Genomic DNA, 16,254 nt, shown 5'->3' on the forward strand with positions numbered 1-16,254 from the left:
GGTGTGTAGTGCTGCTACAGAGGAGATTTGGCAGAATAAAGAAGTGATGTGCGTGGTATGGTGGGTGTTTGTCGATCAAGGCCCAGATTATGTAGACGGGAGGGCATGACGTAGGAATTCCACATGCAAACCTGCGCGCGTTGCGACTGCGGGACCAAACGAGCGGTTCCTTCTTGGCATGAACTGGGCCCTACCTGCTGTGGCGCGTGCATTCTGAGAGCATTGAAATGGTCGCGTCTCCAAGCTGCAGTAGAGTCATACTGCGAATGCAACTGTGCATTGTCTAGCGACCGTTGGTGTCGGCATACTAGAGCAGACCATTAGGGAATATACGAAAAGTACGGCCTCTTTCGTACCAGAAGAGAGATTAACTGTTCGGCTCTTAAGGATATGATTAAGAAGCTGCGAGCAGAGAGATGTCTATGCTTCGCGAGTCAAGATGACAGTCCCTGTTGAGCCTGCCCGACGCGTGTATACTGCAACAGAACGTGTATGCAATGTCCGCCCACTCATCTGATAGTACGTGGTAGCATCGACCTGTGGTCAATTGAGCCTGACAAATATGGCATGGAGAAAGCGTTGAGGGCTGCTGCTAGGTTTTGAGCCATCCGCTGGCGCTGCGCCTCAAAGGCTCAAACCCTGGAGGCCGCGAGGCGGACACGAACATCGAATGCGCCTGCCCCACAGCCAGGCTAGGTGCTACTCCAGCAAGCCTTCCAAGACGCTCGACCTTTGTTGCTGACCCGGTCCAATTCCGTGCCTCCTTTTCACGACTTTCCTTTGCAGCCTTGCCTTTTGCTCCTAAGACAGCATTGCTACCTAACTGTTGTTTCTTACCCCTCACCCACCCCACCACCAGCTGAACGCGCCTGATAGGCACCCCAAATCTCACCCTCAGCCTGAGACGACGCTCGCGGCAGTCGTATAACTGCTTACCAGCTCGCCCATCATGAGTTGTACTTCCCTCCCTGCGGTGCGCATTGCGATATCCAGGACTGACTGCTGGTCTAGTGACAAACATGCTCAACAAGCTGCACGGCCAGCCCGACAGCTATGATCGCAAGTCTGTATCCTGCTGCCCTGCGCCCCGACGTGTACTGAACATGCCATTCACAGATCACGATACCGCTTCGGAAAGACACTCGGCGCCGGAACCTACGGTATCGTCAGAGAAGCTGACTGCCCCGAGGGCAAGGTCGCTGTCAAGATCATCTTGAAGAAGAATGTGCGCGGCAACGAGCAGATGGTGTACGATGAGTTGGAGATGCTGCAGCGCATGAAGCACCCTCACATTGTCAAGTTCCACGATTGGTTCGAGTCAAGGGTACGCGCGATACGGGTCCCTTCTGTGGGACTGTGGAGCTGACACCTGCCAGGACAAGTACTACATTGTAACCCAATTGGCGACGGGTGGAGAGCTCTTCGATCGCATTTGCGAGAAGGGCAAGTTCACAGAAAAGGACGCCGCTGAGACAATCCGACAAGTACTCGATGCAGTCAACTACCTCCACAAGAACAATGTCGTTCACAGAGGTATATTCTCCGCCTCGGATCGGATGCGACTACAGCAGCTAATTCCGAATAGATCTCAAGCCAGAGAACCTGTTGTACCTCACACGCGACGCGAACTCCTCCCTCGTACTTGCGGATTTCGGTATCGCCAAGATGCTCGACTCGAAGAGCGAAGTCCTGACCACCATGGCTGGCTCATTCGGATACGCTGCTCCTGAGGTCATGCTCAAGAAGGGTCACGGAAAGCCCGTTGACATGTGGTCCATGGGCGTCATCACATACACACTGCTGTGCGGATACTCGCCGTTCCGGTCAGAGAACCTTGCGGACCTGATTGAGGAATGCAAGAACGGTCGCGTCATCTTCCACGAGCGCTACTGGAAGGAAGTGAGCCCGGAGGCCAAGGAGTTCATCAAGAAGCTGCTAGAGCCCAACCCAGACAAGCGACCAACCAGTGAAGTACGATGAAGCAGTCAGGGTCTGTTGGAATGCACTAACAATACTAGGCTGCCCTCAAACACGTGTGGCTCAGCGGAAGCACTGCTACCGACCACAACTTGGTGCCAGAGATCAAGGCGTACGCGGCAAAGGCCCGTCTCAAGCGCGGCATCGAGCTCGTCAAGCTTGCCAACCGCATCGAAGCGCTCAAGATGCAAGAAGACGAGGAAGAGGATGTACCAGGCGAGGCAGACGTGCCCGCCAACGCTCGCGAGGCAGCCGGTGAAGCCATTGCATCGCATTCCGAGGACAAGAGTTTGGCAACCAAGGAGAACGCAGACACAGGCAAGGGACCTGGACGCCTAAGCAGAATCGCAAAGGGCGCCATCTTCCGGGAAGTTGTGCTAGCCAAGGTGCGCGAGATGAAGGAAGCGGAGGCGCGAGCGGAGTTCGAGAAGAAGGCGTCGGAGCCGGTGCAGAAGTGAGAGAGAAGTTCTGGACGACTTTCCTTGTTTCTGGCGTGATCCTACAAACATGTTGAGTTTGCTGCAGTATTAGCGGAGGTCTCGTTTCCCAAGTATACCCCTGGAAGATAGCGACCAGGCCCCACTACCTAGAAACAGTTGATTGGCTGAATGACATTGTTTGAAGCGTGATGCTGCAAGTTCATGTGTTTACTATTTGTCGTGGCCATGGTGTGGTGGAGGACGCATCTGGTGATGCAAGCGGACCGTGCGCGGGGGCTTGGCAAAACTGGGAAGCCTAGATTGAACACTGCGGCGCGTCCACCGGGTTGACGACGGAACGCGCATTTCACTGCACCGCCGCCACGATCCCTAGCCGCCTCGAGACGCTCGGCAAACCACTCAGTCCGACTACGCGATCACGAATCAACCGGAAATGGAGAGCGCGGCCAAGCGCAAAGCCGCGAGTGCTGCAGCGGGCGACCACGACGGGCGCCCTGCGAAGCGACAAAAAGGGACGGTACGTGCAGGCTGTGGTGGTGGGCGATGCATCGTCGGGCGTGTCCTGGAGATGGACGAGGCGTGATGGGCGCGTTGCGGGATGCTCCTTAGTCCAGCAGCGCGACACCTGGGGGGTTCGACGACCAGGCCATCACCCCGTCGGCCCCTCATCAATCCTCAACACCACGCGCGCGCCGGCGATGCACTCAGCCATGGCGGGAATTGGATTAGACAACAATGAGAACAATGCTGACAGGAGACCGCTTCCGTGCAGGCCGAGACGCCCAATTCCCGATCAGAGACGGTTGAGTCGACCACGACGGCAGGCTTGAAGTTCCTCGACAGCTTGAAGCAGGCCAAGGACAAGACGTACGTGACGCCCTTCTGACGCCTGTCGCACTGGCAGCTTCCATACTCCTCAGTGTGCGAACATATGAACCCCCACTGACAGCTTGCAGCGGACGCCCCATCGCCGTCCACTTCCTCACTCTCCCCGACAAGGTATGTCCCCGTTGCGCTCCCTCCATACACCAGGTCCACTGACAATTGCATGCAGGCCGAAGTGCCCGACTACTACGAATTCACGAAACTGCCCATTGCTATTGATACCATCGAGAACAAACTCAACAACGGCGAGTACGCGTCCCTAGCTCAAGTCGAGAGCGACTGCAAACGACTGGTCAACAACGCAAAGGCCTTCAACGACAAGAACTCCGTCATATACCAAGATGCCGAGCGTCTACGCAAGACTGCCTCCAACTGGATGGTCAAGCACAATCCCGCCTACCGTGACGGCAACTATGTCGCAACAGCCACCCCGATCCCGGGCGAAGACAACTCCACCCCGTCGAAACCTTCCCCCCGCGTTACCTCGACCCCAAGAACCGCCCACGCACATACACCTGCCACGCAAGATACAGCCGACCGCCCTCGACGCGCGGCCGCCATCGCGGCGTCGGCTACACCAGCGCCGTCCAAGTTGCGACAGTCGGCGTCTGCTGCGCTGGAAGAGGACGATGATAGTGCTGATTATGCAGGCAAGACATTCCAGCAGGCACAGGAGCAGATCGTGAGGGAGATTCTTGATTATGAGGAGTAAGTTGCATGCTCTGTGCTGAAATACCAGCCAGCTAACACTCTCCAGCCAAGGACTGCAGATATTCCTACCCTTCCAGAACCTCCCGTCGCGCAGCTTGAAGGACTACTACCAGCTGATCAAAGACCCCATGTCGTTGGCCGCCATACAGAAGAAGGTTCGCGGAGTAGTGGGACGCGAGGCTCCGACAGGTCACACTTTGTTCAAAAGCTGGGACGCTTTCGAAGAAGCTTTCAGTCTGATTTGGAAGAATGCTCGTATCTACAACGAAGATGGTAGCGACATCTACAACCTCTCGCTCGAACTTGAAGTACGTACACTGTCTGCATGCTCTCATACCTGAGTACTGACCGGCGTAGGAAATCTTCAACAAGAAACTCGAAGAAGCCAGATCCAAAGTCAGCGAGCCAACGCAACCGAAGCTGAAGCTTAACATGTCCAGCGCCGCCGCGGCTCCAAAACAGCAGCTCAAGCTGAAGCTGAAGCCGAGCCCGGGATCAGAGCGTAACACTCCAAGTGCTCGCGATTCTGCGACGCCCGGCGTCATTGTTGACAACGACGCCCTTCAGCGACAACAACGACATGTTCTCGATAGCGTGGGCAACCGATTATCTCAAGCCCCACCTGGGAAAGCCGCGACCCCAACAGCACCTGCCAATCCGTTTACTGGACCAAGAGGTGGTGCTTCGTCGATTGCACCACTCTCTGCTGCCCAGAACAAAACCGCAGGATCCCCGCCCGCCGTCAACGGTGTCAAGCAAGACGTCCAATCCCCTGCCCTGAGTGCCATCAGGCCGGCCAGCACCGCACCGGATAGCCAGGCTGCCCGACTCAGCGTCCCAGCGCAGACTCCACATCCGAGCATGGCCCCTCCACAGAGTGTGTCTCGCCAGGCAAGCGGCAGTCCACATCCGAACGGTATTGGACTGCAGAATGGAAATCACGTTCCCTCATTCCAGACGCCAACTTACTACGCGCCTCCACCAGTAGACCGCGTAGACAGTTTCAGAAAGGTGCCACTCAAGAGTAAGTGTAGCAATCCTGATTCAAGAGATCTTCCATTAACAAACGCAGGCGTCGACGAAGCACTAATACCCAAAATCACACTCAACACCCACCCAGCGCTTAACCCGTCGAAGCCATGGTCTACGAGCATCTTGGCGAACAAACAAAAAACCATGTACAGTGCCACGATGGTGGTCGCACCATCCAACTCTTACATTCAAGTTGTACCCAAGGTCCCTATCGCGCTTACAAGCCGGATGTACCGCCTCTTTGTCACTGTGAATGGCAATAAGACACTCGAAGCAAATCGTGTTCCTGTCACGGCAGGCATCAACGGCACAAGCCCAAGTCCCAGCTACGAGGGTGGCAAGAAGAAGGGCGAGCCACTGTTCGAAGCCAAACTCGTAGCTGGCGTCAATCGTATCGAGGTTGAGATCGTCGCGGAGAAGGAGCGCAAGGTTCAATCCGAGAGTGGCACTGCAAAGAAAGAGGATGTCGAGATTGAAAAGTGTACAATCTTCCTACATTTACCTCGGCAACCGACGCATTAGGCATCCGACGACTTGGACAGGGCAGACCCTGGATACAAATGGTTGGACTCGCTCGCGTCATGGTTGGACGCTCATATTGTTTCTTGAACGCCTGGGGTATTGGCGTTTACCATTGCGGTGGCATCAGCATCAGGACGACAGGAGTTACGGTGCTTGCTTGCTTTTATTTCTGGCGGTATACCTGAGATTGGAGCGTGTTGTCAAGCTGGGAGAATGGGAATGGGATAACAGAGGATTGAGACTAGGGGGGAGGAAGCGCGATGCAAATTCCGCGTTGTAAGAATAGGGCCTTGTCGATCGAGACGTGCACATCTATCTACTTAGTTTCTTTGAAACGAATCAAATATTTGAATTGTATAGCCTCTGCGCATGGGTTGAATGGTTGAGCGTGCAGTGCGTCGTCTCGCGACCTACATTGACTACCCTGGCGACATGCACCTCCAGACCTCGTTCCTAGCCGAGCTGCACATCTCGGGAGCCAAGCAGCAACTCAGGTTAATCCTTCGGGAAGAAGTTAAGGTTCGGTATGCAGTCAGGATATTCATGCAGCTGCAGCTTCGGAACTCCGCGCTTACCGTCCGAGGATACACGACGGCGGGCGCAACATAAAAGGAACGAGAACTGGACATACATATAAAGACCCGACTAGCCACATCTTTCTCTCCCGCAATCTCAGATCGCAAGCATCCAAAGACTCACAATCATGACCCTCCCATCCCGGATACCCTCACCAGCTCCCCAAGCTCGCCCCAAACCAGGTCTCCTCCTCGTACACCCCCGCCTCCACGACCCCACCCCAGCCAATGCCACCAATTTCCTCCGCTGGACCAAACTCCATTTCAGAGATATGCTCAACATACTCGACACCGGTTGCGGTCGCGTCACACAAGACTTGCGGTTCGTTGCGCCGGAGGGCGATGATGGGTATGGGCATGACAAGAAAGAAGCAGGAGAAGGTGGCAAGGGCGCGATGCCTAAATACTTCTACACGTGCCTGATGGATGACATTGCGTTTCTAAAGACGGAAGCATACATGGGTGTCAGTCGAAGACTGAACCTGGAAAAGAGCAGGAACTTAGAGGAGGGAGAGGTGGGCGTGGGGTTTCTGGAAGAAGAGGAGGAAGGGGAGGAGAAGATGGTGTTTGACATCGTGGATGCTAGATTCGCCGTGTACGAAGAAGTAGGGGGGTTGGGAAGGGAAGGTGAGATGCCGTTTCAACGTCTACCAAAGCATCTCGCTTCGCGGATGGGCGCAGCGCCGAAATCTGTGCTTGTTGCTGTGTATATCGATGTTCCACTTGGGGTTGGGGCGGAGAGAGATACTGTGCCGCGGGGTCTTCACGACTCTCTCTTTGCTCGCTTCAAAGCTGTTGTTCCGCCGGCTCTGAAGCCGTACTCGTCGTTGTATAAATGGGCGGGGGTGGAGGCGCAGCCGGATTCTCATCCGTTGATTGGTAAGGATAGGAGGGGGGAGTGGATGGTGCTGCTTTTGTTGGTTGATGAGGAGGGGGAGACGTTGGTCAGAGGGCATGCTGTTATGTTGGTGGAAGGGTGGGTTGAGCAGGAGAGGGGCAAGGTGGGGGATGGGCGGATCGAGTTTGGGGTTTGGGAAGGAGAGGTTTTTATGGGTTGATTGAGAAGGCCCTCGTTGTCTGGGCCGAATTGGGTGGGCTGAGATGCTGATGGACGATGTAGGCATGCTTCACAATTTTCCAATGTGTGCGTTATGCCAAATGAATATGTAGAGTGCGCCTTTGACTCAGACTGCGGTCTGGCCCTTCGAGCAGATCATTGAGATGGTACTTTGGTATACGGTATCATTGCGATAGCTTTGATGTTACGTTATGCCAGATAATGACGCTTTGCAACATGGCTACCGGCTGTCTTCATTTAGTGTCGTAGATATCACAGACGGTCGATATACAAGGCGCGCAGGAGGTAGGACGTGAAATTTAGTTGTGTTGTGAGCCCGTGGATTCCTGAGCGTCGGTCATGAGGGGTGATATCACCCCGCATCAACGGAGCTACACACCGCCGTGAGCACAATCCCGATGCCTCTATCATTCTCTCTTTCCACACCCAACATTGAAGTCTGCCCAGAGCCCTGCAACATGTCGCCGATATCGGAATCTCATACAGCCTTGTCAAGGACAGAGAATGGAGTCTTTGATGTCACGCCAAAGATCGATTGGCAAAAGTCCGCGTTAGTCTCATTATGCCCAGCGTCAAGGCATCACATACTGACATCAAGTAGCGTTGAGCGCAATGCGCTTCAATCGCCTCTACTGCGTCTACCCCGCGAACTGCGCGATCTCATATGGACCTTTACCTTTACGGGAACTGCAAAACCTGCTTGCAAGGTTTCCCGATACTCTCCATTCAGCGTCCTTACGGTATGCCGACAAATCTACACCGAAGCTATCAGTCTGGCGGGTCCATTCCTTACCTGGTCTTTCAGCTGCCTGCGAGACTACGAATCCTTCTTTTGGGACATAATATATAGTGAAGGACCAAAGCACAAGATTCGCTTAGTACACTCCATACAGATTGGCGTCGATCCTTCGGATCTATACATGCTAGCGCAGATAGTAGATCCGGGGACTGACGATGATGTGGATCATGAAACGGGCGAATACCGTCCCACGCTCCGTGCTTTCGAGAATCTAACGCATGTGGAACTACTGCTGTCCGCTACAGGATTCTTCCAGGATTCTGATGACGAGGACGACGAGGAAGCTGAGGCGGCTGAACCAAACCGGTATGAGATCGAGTATATCGAGGAAGCCAGAGACAACTTCACCAAAACTATGGAACGGAAGGTTCCTCGTGTGCGTGTAACGTACAAGGACTTCGATGACAGCTCGGCAATGAAAAGGTTCTGGACAACGCAAGACCCCAGGGAGTTGAGTCTGCGGACGTCCTCTGGTCGGCGAGAACAACAAACAGCTTTGGAATCTTGACTCATCGCATAGAGTGTTTTCTCTTATGTCGGCTCCTTGGCGGAATGGAAACGGGCAAGACTAGCGAGGCATCGCAAAAGCAATGGCGGAATCCGCTTCCTCCCGCACATCGTGGCCTCGTGTTCATGACCGCGGGAAAGGTCTTGAGTGCGCGCTGTCCGGAATGTGGTGGCAACTGGTCATATTCGTTTGTAGAGCTGCCCAGACACAGTCTCGCCGACCTCGACAGAGTTGTCAGAAAGCCTAATTGGGGGTCTTCTCGAAAGATCTGGAACGCATCATAGGCATTCGTAGTGATTGATAGCACGTAGTCGACATGCATAGCAATGATGAGTACATCATGAGATCTCACCTCAACAAACCATGACAAGCTATCGCTAGGGTACTTGGTACGCATCAATGACCTTCTTATGCTCCAACCGAGGCTTCCGCTGGGTGATTCTTTACGTTAGTCGTGCGATAGAAACAAGCTTTCGGTTCTGGATGAGCGAAGACACGGCTGAGCGCTGAAAAGTTTGCAAATAACGTATGTGCGGGTAGGCCTGGAAAGACATTCTAGTCTCGCGACGGCGTTCCTCTCAAGTTCTCGAGAGCAAAGGTCTGACATGTGAACAGACAGTAGACTCATTGTCATGATATCGTTCGTCCGCAAGCAGGCGAAGTATACGAAAACGGACTCCGACTGTTGCCTGCCACAGGGCCGAGGTAGAGCAACGCGGTAGAAACGACGGCTTACCAGGTCACCGGACACGACATTGCAGTAGCAGCGGGAGCCACAGCTGAGGCTCGTCGTATTTCCATGGGTCTAGCAGAGGCCAAGCTTTCGCGTCTTGCTGAGCGGACTTGGCAATCTGCAAGCCATTATTGAACGAGGCGATATTCTCGAACAGCATCGGTGAGACCAGAATGGAAAAGTGCCGCAGAAGTCCCATCTAGTCCTTCGCTACTGCACACTGACAGCCTCAGCTTATCGGACTTGAGAAAATGGCGGCGCCATTGTGAAGACAGCGAAGCAACACGATGGTAGCAGAGACGACGTGGAATTTTCCCATGCAGTGTCAACATTTGCATGCCACGAGTCTATTGGAAAGTTGACAGCGGTTTGTACGAAGGCGCGGAGAGACATCAGAGGCGATGCTGCTGACAGGGGTCTGCTGGTGAATAGGGCCCCCGATTTAGTATCACCCTTCTCGCGTGTTCAAGTGCAGTCGCGGGGTGGTCTCGCAAGGGTAAGCGGATGGATGTCGAATTAGCGGGAATTTTCCCATGCTAGATATTTTCCGACGCTGTGCCATGGTCGAGCCTCATCTCGGGATCAATTGCGAAGTAGGTGTGAAGGACAGACTCGACTCTGTTATAGCAATTGCATGATCTTGCTACTGTTAGTCCGTGATCGGACCAGAGTGGTGGTCTTCTTGTTCCACCATGTCTGATCCCAGCGTGGTGCGACAGCTGTTCCAGACAACCTTTGATCGCTGCGCGGTCCTACGTGGACGTAATAGTAAAAACACTGCATCCAGTGTTGAGGCTCGACATTATGCGCAAGGCTATCGGCAGAATCAGATGCTTTTTGTTTTGATTCTTGGGTCAACTCCAGTTCGGCGACGCAGTTGTTTTGGCGGATTGTGACGGGAGGGGATTTGAAGCGCGTACATGTGATGGTACGACTTGACCAATGGTGAAGCTGTGTAATGAAAGGGAAGACACGAGCCGTGCATTCGGCATGCATGAATTCCGCGCTGATGCTGCGTTACGGGGTAGCTGAGGTTAAGCTGTGGAGAGGCGTGGTGGCTTGGAGGGCTTCGAATGACAGGCTGAGCGATCTCCACGCCAAGGCCGACGGGCGCTAGCTTAGCGCCGATCGCAGCTTGGTCACAGTCCAGACCTCCCTTTCCGCAGCCTCCCTTGAACCTTCTCCGCTTGCGATGAACATACACACACAGTACCGGCACACTGACAAGCAGTCCCCCGGACGCGGAACTGCTATTCCTGGATGGACGGGAGTCCTAAACAAGCCTGGCCAAGTTGACCGGTCTCTCGTGTCCCACGATGCACTAGCAATTAGCGCTTCACAGCTCACACGCTGGCAACAATGTTCAGCCCTAGCAGGGCGAGACTGCTACGAAAGTTTTCATGGAGGGCCTGAATCGTGTTGACCGCTCGTACCCAGCCGTCGTCTAGGCATGTAGAGCGCCATCCGTAAACGAGGACCTTCCTGACTACACCTTTCCGAGTTGAGACTGTCGGTCTTCCCGAAACAGACTCTGCAACTCGTTCGTTGTTCAATTTGCCTACTGGTATCCGTCACGTGGTCATGGAGAAGAGCAGGGAAGACCTGGGGTTCTCGTGGTCGAGAAGATCCAGATGAGCCAAGATTGAGTTCAGCATCACCTACTCATATGCACCATTCGGAGATACTGATCGAATTCATTCCGCACTTGTAAATGGAGTAGTCTCTCATGCTGTTCTATCAGTAAGGGCTAGTCATCCTGCTGGTCGCCAAGACTCATCAGCTTTCGCTCATCGCCTAGCTCTTGCTCATACCAAGCCTCTCAAGCCATGTCTAGGCAAGGATCCCATATTCTCGGCCTTTCCAGGCAGTGGCTTCAAGCAGACTGCGATATGGCGAATGTAGACACACTCAGGCAACAGTAGCGAGAACGCCGAATGGCGTCTCCTGCCGGCCCTAGACTTCCCATCCCATTCTTGTGGGAGTACACTTGCCACGATGAGGGATGGTGGGAACGGGGTCTGGCCGGATACCATGAAGTAGGCGTATTCGAGACCTTTTAGCTTCTGTATACCATGAGATGGGGATGTATAAAGTGTTCCAAGACGCCAGTGTACAACAGAGCATCAGCCCAATTCACTCATATCTGCTCATCTCCTGATCTTCATCCGCCTTCACTACGCCATGAAGAACTATCTTTCCATTGGATTCACAGCCCTTTTGGCATCACAAGCACTTGCTGGCGACGACGAGTGGCTCAGCCCAGTCTACAAGCAGATTTTTCAGAACCCGCTTCCTATCCCCCAGGATAAGGCCAAGTCGTACACCTACCGAAACAAGACGACGGGGAATGAGATTGATTTCTACGAGGTCGATGTGAAGCCATTCACACAACAAGTCTACCCTGGGCTTAAGCCTGCCAACCTTGTTGGATACGATGGAGTATCACCTGGTCCTACTTTCCGCATGACCAAAGGTCGTGAAGCCATTGTTCGTTTCAAGAATCACGGCCCCAAGGACCTTTCGGTGCATCTTCATGGTTCCTACAGCCGAGCACCTTTCGATGGGTGGGCCGAGGACACTACGAAAAACGGACAGTACAAAGACTATTGTGAGTATCGGCCATCACTGGCAGTATGCCACATGAATGCTAATAGTTCTAGACTACCCCAACAAGCAGAGTGCGCGAACTTTGTGGTACCACGACCATGCCATTCACCACACTGCGGAGAACGCCTACTTCGGACAAGCGGGCTTCTACATTCTGCATGACCCTGCTGAGGATGAATTAAAACTTCCTTCAGGCTCATACGATGTACCTCTGGCACTGGCCTCAAAGCAGTACAACAGTGACGGCACGCTTTTTGATCCGGCAAGCGAGACTGTTTCCCTCTGGGGCGACGTCATCCACGTCAACGGTCAACCCTGGCCTTACCTGAAGGTAGAGCCACGCAAGTACCGCTTCAGGGTGCTCAACACAGCCATCAGCCGTGCCTTCAAGCTCACTCTTGAGGACCCTTCCGCCAAGAAGGTTTCATTCAATGTCATCGCCGCAGACACTGGTCTCATGTCCAAGCCTGTGCCGACCGACAACCTTGAGATCTCAATGGCTGAACGCTGGGAGATCGTCGTCGACTTCAGCGCATATGCCGGAAAGAACGTAACGATGAAGAATGCTCGCGACGTACAAGCAGACGAGGACTACAACAGCACTGACAAGGTTATGCGATTCGTGGTCGGTTCCTCCGTCTCCAGCACCGCCGGCAACGGCGCTCTCCCAGGCTCTCTACGTACAGTACCTTTCCCACCAAAGAAGAGTGGCATCGACAGGAGCTTCAAATTTGGACGCACCGGCGGAGAATGGACCGTCAACGGAGTCACCTTTGCCGATGTCAATAACCGCATCCTCGCAAAGCCCCAACGCGGCGCTGTCGAAGTCTGGGAGCTTGAGAATTCATCCGGCGGCTGGAGCCATCCCGTCCACATTCATCTTGTCGACTTCCAGATCTTGAGCCGCACCGGAGGTAAACGAAGTGTTCTTCCCTACGAACGAGAAGCTTTGAAGGACGTCGTCTTGCTTGGTACCAACGAGAAGGTCACTGTCATCGCCCGCTACGCCCCATACGATGGTGTATACATGTTCCACTGCCACAACCTCATCCACGAGGACCACGACATGATGGCTGCTTTCAACGTCACCAGCCTTGCCAACTTCGGCTATCCTGAGACTACCAAGTTCATTGACCCGATGGAGGAGAAGTACCGCTCCAAAGACATCAATGAATACGACGACAAGCACATCGATGAGAAGTGCGCTGAGCTTGAGGCTCTGGAGGCTTACACTGAACCTGAGAAGGTTGAGCAGGCGCTTGTGGAGTACTGGGCCAATGGAGGCAAGGGACCTAGCACGCTTGTCACTAGCACTCGACCAGCTTCCTCATCATCTTCGTCCTCGCCTGCTACGGACGCTGCTTCCTCTACGACGTTGCAGACAAGTTCTACACCACCGTCTATAGCTGCTGCTGGAATTGCTTCTTCCTCTCCGACGATAACTTCTGCGCCCAAGGCGACAAGTACAAGTACGAGGAGGGATGACAAGAAGACATCGACATCGTCCACCAGGAGAAGATAGAAGAGGGTTGAAGGTTTTAGGCGTTGCTTTTCTTTTTGTACATAATCTTTCAAGGCGTTCTAGAGGCTGGTGGGATACATACCATGACGACACGACATTCCTTATATAGCGAGATCATTCAATGATATTCTCTTTTTCACCACAATGACACCCCTAGTCTGACAATGTGAACATGTAGCCCGTGCCGTAGAGGCGATACTGATTTAATGGAATGGCGCATGCTTGTTAACCACCCTACCACTTGTCCCTAACACCCGGCCTCGAAGAAGTGATTTGTTCGGCGCGCCTACGAAAGGCTATCCGTAGCGCCCCTCCAGAGCTCTACTCACGATCGCTTTCGAACCCCGCCGAGCATGAAACCTAGAAAGGGCGTTGAACATCCTACTCTCCTCTTTACTGCCGCCAAAGTCCCAATTCTTGTACAAGTTCTCAGCAGCAGCAGGTCCCAGATTATTTGGGTCAATGCGACGCCCACCGTGTGCGAATATGTCGCGACCACTGAAGAAATTCGCTGCACTCCAGTATTCGCCGATCTGGGGTTCCTTCTCCGTGTTCACTAGATCCGCAATGCAAACGTCGCCCGCCCATGTCTTTTCGCCTGGCGTAGTTTCCATGGGATGCATGTAGTGCTTTTGCATGATGTTGAAGACCTCACGTAGCTGGTCCATTCTCTTCGCTGGGAGACTTGGCTGGCGCTTGCGTAGTTTAATTTCGTTGGCGGCAAGGGTCAGGATTCGGAGAACGATAGTCGGAGAGAGAGTGGGCTTATTCTGTTCTTTCAGGAAGTCGTTCTCGAAAACAGGGTCGCTACGAAACATGTCCAGGATGTCCCGGAGGATGTCGCTGCAGAAGAGGACGAGCTTTGGTGTGCAGAAGTTGAGATTAACGGCGTCCGCCTCGAGCCATAGCACAACGGACCGCAAGGTTGGGACAGGGTCCCATGTTTTGTCGAATTTGTGGAAAAAGAGCCTATGGTACGTCCATCCTTCGGGCGAGAGTGCGTCAGCTGGCTAATTGAACAGCCGTATTCGCTCATGTTCTTGTCTTTTGTCGCCGAAACTATTCAAAAGGCGACGGGTCGACTCATCGACTTTCTGTAGCGTTAACGGAACCTCGCGCATATCAAACTGGTCTTCTAACACAGAATCTAAGTGGGAAGGACTCTGGAGAACTCTGCTTCGCAGGAGACGTTTTCCGATCGTGCTGATCGTACGGTATGAGTGGCCATTGATCGCATCAGTCACACCGTACTGGAGAAGTTCAGGCCGTTTTTGAGCCTCCATAATGTCCTGCGGTATCTTCCCATAGAAGAGTCGTTCAAGATCCTGGCGTTGCAGGAAAAATTCCAGATCGGGGAAGTGCGGAGCATCAGGGAACAGCTTGCAGCATATGTTGTACAGGTGAGCGACGCTCAGTACATGACTATGATTGGCGTCGTGTGAAATTGGGAATTTGCGCACCAAGGATCTTATAACATATGTGTAAACGCCACATCTCAGGCGGTGGCTGCGCAGGAAAAGGTCCTTTTCCTTGACGAAGGGGTTGCCTGGACAAAGCGGATCCAGTTGTGTCGGTATTCTTATGCCACGGTCATTCGGCCTGGTTATGAAGCTCTTCACGACTCCTTGTAGAAACAGGGCGGCTCCGTCGTTGAAGAAACTCTCTTCGAGGTCTAACACGAGCGTCTCAAGCGAATCAAAGTCTTTGCCTCTATGGACGTCGACAAGACTATTAGGATGCGTTTTGATTTCTTGGATGAGTGTGGACGCCTTTGTCACTTCTCGTCGTAAATCCTCGAGCGGGTCCCCCAAGGAATCCTTGGGAAGATCATTAATTTCGAGTTGGATCTGCATAGCAAAGGTGAGCCAAAATGGTATTGCCCGTTCCTTATCCATGCATCGAACGCCGCGGGATAATTCATCCTCCGGGATGTTATGTAACAACATCGGAATTTGGCAGAAAACGTAAAGCACTGAAGCCATATCCCGCGCACCGAGAACGTGAGGGTGCATGTCTCGATGTTTGTGTTCCTCACTGAGATTGTGCACCAAAACCGCCCCTGGGTGTTGCGATTTAGGGGCCAACTGAATGGTGTCGAGGAGCAATTTCAGGCCATTGTACACAGGGTAAAAGCAAAGTAAAGATTTTGCACCGGAAGTCCCCACTATATCAGAAGGTAGGATGAATTCGTCGAGGTCGCTCTCATCCCCAAGTTTCTCTGGATAAAGCTCCCTAAAAAGGAGCAAAGCCGGTAGACACCAGACGGGAAATAACTCCGCGGGGTACTGAGGCGGACGTGATAGACTTTGGTCGAACTCGTATTCTTTCTGTCGCACGATTGCGATCGCGGTATTCGTGACGAACGCTTTGGTCATCAAATCAGACTTTCCTGTCCATCGCTCTAAGACATATTTCCGAATCGATTGCATTTCTTTCAAGAAACCTTTGATTTCAAGAAAGAAGTCTTCCTCTACATTCGCGTCGTCCAAACTAATCTCCACTGCTGGGACAGAAGGCAAGTCGTCTACGATCACGGGCTGATCATTAGACTCCTCGTCGTCCTCGGTGGTATCCTGCACAGCCAGTTTGGAGAAGCCTATTTCTATTGCTGTCGTCCCCGAGGAAGCCGTCTTTTCCTTCGTCCTCTCATTGTCCGGCTTGCGTATATGCGGTCGCAGAATGTCTAGTATCCTTTGAAGGCGCGAGGAGAAAGCGTCATGCTGCTGGTCCGCGTTCGCATCGCAACTCTTGAGTCGATACCAGGCCGTCACCTCCCGCCGAAACCGAATAGCTCGAACCAGGATCGTACGCATAAACGGTGGTATAGATGCCTTCTGAGGATTTTTCACGATACATTGAGCCATT

The 16,254-nt window shown here is 53.3% G+C and overlaps 5 protein-coding genes across 5 annotated transcripts; 4 read left to right on the plus strand and 1 right to left on the minus strand.

Moving 5' to 3' along the window:
- Positions 1-949: 949 nt before the first annotated feature.
- On the plus strand, positions 950-2,435 carry J4E90_004131 (uncharacterized protein; the record flags this gene model as incomplete). The annotated part of the gene is made up of 6 exons (XM_051433697.1): positions 950-956; positions 1,012-1,063; positions 1,117-1,324; positions 1,377-1,533; positions 1,586-1,971; positions 2,019-2,435. The coding sequence occupies 6 exons, from the start codon at positions 950-952 to the stop codon at positions 2,433-2,435; spliced, it is 1,227 nt and encodes a 408-aa protein (XP_051292215.1).
- Positions 2,436-2,850: 415 nt separating this feature from the next.
- J4E90_004132 (uncharacterized protein) lies at positions 2,851-5,567 on the plus strand (the record flags this gene model as incomplete). Its single annotated transcript, XM_051433698.1, has 7 exons — positions 2,851-2,934; positions 3,190-3,284; positions 3,374-3,416; positions 3,472-4,010; positions 4,060-4,321; positions 4,371-5,037; positions 5,086-5,567. The coding sequence occupies 7 exons, from the start codon at positions 2,851-2,853 to the stop codon at positions 5,565-5,567; spliced, it is 2,172 nt and encodes a 723-aa protein (XP_051292216.1).
- Positions 5,568-6,414: 847 nt separating this feature from the next.
- J4E90_004133 (uncharacterized protein) lies at positions 6,415-8,527 on the plus strand (the record flags this gene model as incomplete). Its single annotated transcript, XM_051433699.1, has 2 exons — positions 6,415-6,737; positions 7,822-8,527. The coding sequence occupies 2 exons, from the start codon at positions 6,415-6,417 to the stop codon at positions 8,525-8,527; spliced, it is 1,029 nt and encodes a 342-aa protein (XP_051292217.1).
- A 2,914-nt stretch (positions 8,528-11,441) lies between these two features.
- On the plus strand, positions 11,442-13,389 carry J4E90_004134 (uncharacterized protein; the record flags this gene model as incomplete). Its single annotated transcript, XM_051433700.1, has 2 exons — positions 11,442-11,868; positions 11,921-13,389. 2 exons carry the CDS (start codon positions 11,442-11,444, stop codon positions 13,387-13,389), a joined length of 1,896 nt encoding a protein of 631 aa, XP_051292218.1.
- A 296-nt stretch (positions 13,390-13,685) lies between these two features.
- Positions 13,686-15,242, minus strand: J4E90_004135 (uncharacterized protein; the record flags this gene model as incomplete). The annotated part of the gene is made up of 2 exons (XM_051433701.1): positions 13,686-14,395; positions 14,465-15,242. 2 exons carry the CDS (start codon positions 15,240-15,242, stop codon positions 13,686-13,688), a joined length of 1,488 nt encoding a protein of 495 aa, XP_051292219.1.
- Positions 15,243-16,254: the final 1,012 nt, after the last annotated feature.

Source organism: Alternaria incomplexa, assembly GCF_024043165.1.
Source record: "Alternaria incomplexa strain BMP 0042 chromosome Unknown scaffold_5, whole genome shotgun sequence".
Classification (NCBI taxonomy): domain Eukaryota; kingdom Fungi; phylum Ascomycota; class Dothideomycetes; order Pleosporales; family Pleosporaceae; genus Alternaria; species Alternaria incomplexa.